The following is a 7,397-nucleotide window of genomic DNA, read 5'->3' as shown; positions in this document are numbered from 1 at the left end:
GTATTGAGTAAAGCAGGCCTAAACAAAGTATGGAGTAAAGCAGGCCTAATGAAAGTATGAAGTGAAGCAGGCCTAAACTAAGTATGGAGTAAAGCAGGCCTCAACTAAGTATGGAGATTTTCAGAAGCCCTGGAGGGTGAAACATATTAAGATGAATCAAGGATATTTCTTTCACACCATAGATCTCTTTAAACTCTTGATATGTTCATTGATTTTGTTGAAAACTAAATTGAATTCGTACAAATAACTATTTAACTACTGGCATTATAGATTACTTATTTTAAAGCGCAAGTTAAATTAAAAAAAATAGCATTTATCCGTTGGGTGCTAAAAAAAAAATCAGTTTATTTGAAATCAGCCTTTTCAAAATTTTCCATAACTGTGTCGCAATTTGAAAACGATTAAATCGTCGCTTATGTATAATAAATATAGACATCTTAACAAAAAATCTTGACATCTCAACAACAAATCTTGACATCTCAACAACGATTCTTGACATCTCAACAACAAATCTTGACATCTAAACAACAAATCTTGACATCTAAACAACAAATCTTGACATCTCAACAACGATTCTTGACATCTCAACAACAAATCTTGACATCTAAACAACAAATCTTGACATCTAAACAACAAATCTTGACATCTCAACAACGATTCTTGACATCTCAACAAATCTTGACATCTAAACAACAAATCTTGACATCTAAACAACAAATCTTGACATCTCAACAACGATTCTTGACATCTCAACAACAAATCTTGACATCTAAACAACAAATCTTGACATCTCAACAATAAATATTGACATCTAAACAACAAATCTTGACATCTCAACAACGATTCTTGACATCTCAACAACGATTCTTGACATCTCAACAACAAATCTTGACATCTCAACAACAAATCTTGACATCTAAACAACAAATCTTGACATCTAAACAACAAATCTTAACATCTAAACAACAAATCTTGACATCTCAACAACAAATCTTAACATCTCAACAACAAATCTTGACATCTAAGCAATAAATCTTAACATCTCAACAACAAATCTTGACATCTAAACAATAAATCTTAACATCTCAACAACAAATCTTGACATCTCAACAACAAATCTTGACATCTAAACAATAAATCTTGACATCTCAACAACAAATCTTGACATCTAAACAATAAATCTTGACATCTCAACAACAAATCTTGACATCTAAACAATAAATCTTGACATCTCAACAACAAATCTTGACATCTAAACAATACATCTTGACATCTCAACAACAAATCTTGACATCTAAACAACGATTCTTGACATCTCAACAACAAATCTTGACATCTCAACAACAAATCTTGACATCTCAACAACAAATCTTGACATCTAAACAACAAATCTTGACATCTCAACAACAAATCTTGACATCTCAACAACGATTCTTGACATCTCAACAACGATTCTTGACATCTCAACAACAAATCTTGACATCTAAACAACAAATCTTGACATCTCAACAACGATTCTTGACATCGCAACAATAAATATTGGCGACCCCCCAGCAAATCCCACAACCCATTGTCATATAATATAATATATAAATATTTCACACAAAACCTATCATGGTCGAACTTTTAACGAAACAAACTGTTCTTGGTCAATTGCGCGAGAAAAACAGAATAAGAATTGAAAAATTCTCCCCTAAACTTTCTCGAATATTCTTATATAAAGCAACAGGGGATAGGAACTCCATTTTAAATTCTTAAAGTTTTTAAAATAGAATAAAATCTCGTAGAAAAAAGAATTGCACACCAAGTGAACGCCAAACGAAATGTGCATAATAGTGCGCAATATTATTAAAACTTTATAAATTTACATTAGTTTTTTGTGAAATCGGAAATAGCGTAAATTACTACTTCCGGTCAACGGAAATTACTCAAAATTTGATAGAAGGTAGAGAATTAGATCTTTTACTTATAAATGACATTTTATTTATCTATGTGAAATAGTACTCAAGTTATAGGCTTTTGAAAAATTCAAAGTAAAAAAAATACCACTTCCGGTTATCGGAAATCTCTCAAAAGTCGATACAGATCTACGATTTTGATGAAACACTTATATATGAAATTTTATCAACCTAGCTGTAACGGTACTCAAGTTATCGTGTTTACAGACACACATACACACAGACATACGAACAAGATTGCAAAATTATGTTTTTCCGTATCAGTGAGGTGTAAAACGTCGAGATTTCCAAAATCTCGATTTTTTTTGCATGATTACAAGACTTTCTCTATACTTCGTATATACGAGAAAGTAAAAAAAGGACTGAACACATTTCACTTGAATGGATATAATAATATCTAAAGAATCAACTCTCACATAAAAAGTAAAGTATATGTTAACTTTTTCATTGCAGCAGGAAGTTAAGGTTAAAACATTATTATTTCCATTTTCAGACAGTCTACGGGTAAAAGAGCCTCATTTGGCCGCTAGTGGAAAATACTCTAATACTTGGTAACATAAGTACACTTAGAAGTTTTATCATCTAAACAATTTGTTGTTGGAACACCAACATCAATAATAATCAAGTTAAAAAATGGTTGCGTGGGATGTGGGATACAAGAATGTGAGCAGTTAGTTTAACCCCAAAAAAATACGAAAATTACAAGAAAATATAAAAAAAACAGCCAAAAAACGCAAATATTAATGAATTTATTATAATCTTTTCCCGTTCGTGCCCAAGGCAAATGGGGTAGATGAAGTAGAGTTCGCCATACATGGGGATAGTAAGGTCAGCCAAGCCTCAGTTACTTTCCTAAACATCAGGGCTGGGTGGACGCAGGGATCCGAACTCGAGACTTTCTGATAAGTAATCGTGAGCTCTACCACGTCGTCGCATATTGAATTTATAGTCATCTGATAAATATGGCATACTAGATAATTAGTTCATAAAAAATTTAACCCTTCAACTTAAACATTTAATCCTGATCTTAAATTTAAGCTTGATCTTGATCAAGAGTTGTCCAGCGTATGAACACGCCATGTCCTGGTATTGTGTAAAAAGCTTGCTAGTAGTATGATGATGTACATTGTCCAGAGGATATCTTGCTTGAACTCCAAATAAAGATATGTGTACGTTGGCGAAGAGAAATAATAGCTAGACTCAGACTTACAAGACAGGGACGACAAAAAAAGTAGTCGTTTCCAGTGGTGTGAATGGTTAGAAGTTGGTGTTTGTATTGCGATTACTGATTTCTATTACATTCTCATGCGACATTTCTACACTATTTTCTAATCTAATTACCATTCTGTAAGTATTGCCCAATTGCTTTCTCTCCTAATTACAACCACCACAACTTCAGCAGCTTTACACAAAATTACGTAAGATTTTCTTCATTTGGTATCTCTTTGACAGGCCCCAGGGAAGCCATTTTAAGCAGAATCAGCTCCTACAACAACACTTCTAATTAAATTTCTCATCAGCACCTCTAATTAATTTAGCTAGTTGTCAAACACTTCCCTAAACACAATAAAAATATTATCTCATTCCATAAAAAGGTGTCGCTTGACGCTGTTACGTTCATCATGAAAGAGATGTCCTACGATTAACTGTTACGTTCATCATGATAGAGATGTCCAACGATTAAAAACCAAACAATATTTGCTTTATTTTTTTTTCAAGTTTCGTGGGGTTTTTTTTCAGAAAGGAAAAACGATTTTACATGATAGCCATAAATTTTCTTCAAAAGCAATTACTGGACTTCTGATTTACGAGGAAACGTAATCAACATAAAGAAAACAGACGTAGATTTTAATTATTTTATTTTTAAAACAATAATGAAGTTGGATATCGTAAGAGGTAGTTTACGTTCATCTGTCGTCTGCTAAGTAGGGCTGTATTTTCATTACTGTTATCCGTCTGAATATTTAAATTTCTGTTCAAATAGAAAGCCTTAGCGCCTATTTTACGTCGTCTGCTGACTGCCTCCATGTCTGCAAGTGCTGATATATTTTGACCCCCACGTGATGAAACTTGAAGCCACTAGTTATTTTTACACCATCAAACAGTTTTATTTGATGGAAAAAGCGCAGTGTACATTGACAATATCAGTTTTCGTCTCCAATATTAAAAATTTAAAAAGATCGATGATTTTATATTTTATGGTGAACTTTTTGCCAAAGTTTTAAGCGGTTTTTAATTCTGTCATCTCATGATGATGTCAATTTAAGGATACCTTAAGTTAAGACAATTAAATTATTATATGACCTAGCCGGCAAACTTCAGGAACGCACTAAATTAACATCAGATTTTTTAATGGACAGAATAGCCAAGCTAGACAAAACTACTTAGGTGTTCATTTAAGAGCTGTGAGAAAAAAACACCGGGCTTTCAACTAATGGAGTTGTTTTTTTTTTTAAATGTTAAGGAGAAAAATGTCTTTAAACATGTTTGTTTAGCTGTTAGAAAGAAGTTATGATTCGCGTTGTTGTTGCCTTTTTTGCACATGTCTAATAATATAAGCTTCAATTAGAGTTGTTTGAATAATATAATTAATATTATTTTATTCTTGATTATTCAAATGCTTGATGAATTATTATTGTTTTTTTTTACTCAAACGAAAATTTAAATACTTTTTAATGTACGTACATGTTTGGCGTTAGTTAAATCTTTACAAAACTATACTTCCTCAATAATCTTATTTATCTAGAGACTTAAATTCACCAGTATGTTTTTACCAATGTAAACGACTGTTCGTAACAATACTCTTAATTTACACAATTAAATTAGCCTAAAATTATTATCGCAGATAACTAACATAATAATGTGTTTTGTGGTTGCTATAGTGAAGGTAAGATCACTTAACGCTCTTCATATTCTGTAAGAGATAGATCTATACCAGAGAGACAAGAGAGTACTGGAACCTATGTGTACTCAGTCTGTACCAGATTTTTTTGAAATGGTAATCCAAACAAGCGGGTCAGTGGTGTTGAAATCACTTGTCGTAAAACTAATGTGGAAATGATGGATGCTTCTTAAAATAGGTCAGAGTGGAGATATCGGTTACGTTTTGTAAAAGGTCGTGGATTTGAGGTGGATTTTTTAGAACATCATAAAGGAGATAGATGTGATATGATGATACCATAATATCATAGAGGAGATAGATGTGATATGATGCTACGATGACATCATAGAGGAGGAAAATGTGGTATGATGCTACCAGATGAAAGAGGATGACGCACACGCACACACATAAACACACACATGCACGCACGCGCTCACAAACTCACATACAAACACACACACACACACTCACACACACACATATATATATATATATATATATATATATATAATATGACGATGGTTATTGATCTATCCTGTTTGTTGTATCGCTGAGTGTAAAAACGTTGCTGTTCTCCAAACACGTTCTGTGATCATGTTTATGTCTCAGCTGTAAGAGCGAGCCCTACATTGTTGCTTGAATCGATTAGTGGTGATAGATTTCAGCACTGTAGCTGCTTGTGAGGGTGAAATGGTTGTAAGGAAAGCACTTTTAGAAATTACATTAAACGGACTTAATCAGCCTGATGTTGTGTGGACGTGTTTTGTGAGGGAGAGAGGGGGCAGAGAGTGTAGAAACGTGTGTGTGTATGTGTGTGTGTGTGTGAATCTGGTCGGGGAATTAGTCAGTTGGAAAAAAACAATTTCGCTAATGGAAACCACTAAAAGGCTCAATAAATTGAGAAAAAAAAGCTTTAGCATTGTTCATATTTAAAATAATTTTTTAGTTTTACAGGTAGAATTACTTAATTTGTGTTTGTAAACTCTAATCAACATATATTAACTCTTCACTTTAAAAAAAAGTCATTTTTAAAAAATTGTTTTTGGGTCGCTTTGACGCCTATTAGTCTAGATTCTTATTGATTTTCACATCTTGATGGTAAATATGGCTATTTCTCAAGATAAACCTTAACAGATTTTACTTTAATCGGCTTTTGTTAGAGCGACAAGCGAGCCTTAAGGTAATCGACCAAAATTTGGAGGGTTGGATGGAGTGGTTGCGAACAGACGGGTGGTATTGATTTAAATTCTAAGACTTTTTAAAAATAAGAAAAGTTAAAGAATTTTTTTGAAAAATATTTTTTAAACGCACTGTTAATTAAGGGTTTTATTTTGATCTTATGGTACTTAAATAATTTATTTATTAACTGGACGTACTGTTTACTAATTATTATTTTTAATCAATTACAGTTAAGAAACCACTCCTATACGTCCTCTATGTTTACTTCTATGTTTCGGTTTTGCGGACAAGCTGGGGGTTTGTAGAGTCGTTCACTAAATTGAATCAGGCGCGTCCGCCGGCGCCCGGGCAGGATTCGATTTGGCGCCCTAGGTTATCATGTGAGCGCTATGGTGCATACTTTTGTTCTAAAGTGTGCGATAAGCTGTGGGTAAAAAGGTTTACCATAGTTGGTCACTAAATCGAAATCAGGGCGTCCTTAGGCGCCCTGACAGGGTTCTATTTGGTGCCCTGGAACAGGCTGATCTACAGGCCTAATTAGAAACTGTTTATATAATTTAGTTTGATGTTTTCTCAGTCTTTCAACAGCAGTGACTGGTTAATAAAGTACATATGAAATAGTTAGGGTCATTGTTAAAAAGTCAGGTTTGGAGTTAGGTTAGGATCTGAACAAGAGTCAAGATTAGCTATTCTTAGACTGGGGTTATGGCAAGGGAAGCTATACAAACTAGCAATGAGAAATGAATACTCTTTAAATATGCTTTATTAAATTACTTCATTAAAAAACTAATGCTTCTCCTTTATCACTAACAACAAAAATCCGTGGTCTACATCTGCATATTGTGAATACTTCCATTGCATCTTGCACTTTTCTCAGCTCGCACTTTGAAAGACGTTTCCATCAAGCGTTCACTGCACATCATATCCTCTAAACCTGTTTGAAGCTAAGAAATATCAGCCCAGGAACAGGACTAAAAATAGCACTACCACGTTGAATTGTTGTTCCCACTGAAGCTGGACACTGGTGTACTTAGGGCTTCACTCTCGTCAGATGTCTGTGTATTTTGCCACCAAAGTACAATGTGGAATAGAATAGACATTCTAAATCAGTTTGTAGTACAATAGATTTATTTATTTGAAGACTTCTCATATATGGTTTTGTTTGAAAATTAGAACATAAATAACTTTCGTTTACGTTGTAACAGTTTATGGATGGGGAGGGGGGGGGGGAAGGGGGGATTACTAGCATCCACACCATCATGGGTCTCAAAATGATACAATTTTTGCTATAGCTGTTCACATTTTCCAAATTATGAATGTCATAAAACATTTATAAACAGCAATTTTACTCTCTTGAAATCGTTTAAATCTATCGTTAA

General features: G+C 33.6%; 1 protein-coding gene across 1 annotated transcript; it reads left to right on the top strand.

Moving 5' to 3' along the window:
* Window positions 1–450: 450 nt before the first annotated feature.
* Window positions 451–1,536, top strand: LOC131953455 (Kruppel-like factor 18; the record flags this gene model as incomplete). Its single annotated transcript, XM_059316638.1, has 3 exons — window positions 451–762; window positions 910–1,025; window positions 1,221–1,536. Coding segments are annotated over 3 exons (744 nt in total), but the record flags the coding sequence as incomplete, so codon positions are not given.
* Between the last annotated feature and the right edge of the window lie 5,861 nt (window positions 1,537–7,397).

The sequence above is a fragment of the Physella acuta genome, unplaced genomic scaffold (genome assembly GCF_028476545.2).
Source record: "Physella acuta isolate Inbredline_101_S28 unplaced genomic scaffold, ASM2847654v3 ptg000923l, whole genome shotgun sequence".
Taxonomy (NCBI): domain Eukaryota; kingdom Metazoa; phylum Mollusca; class Gastropoda; family Physidae; genus Physella; species Physella acuta.
This window is presented reverse-complemented; position numbering and strand designations above follow the sequence as displayed.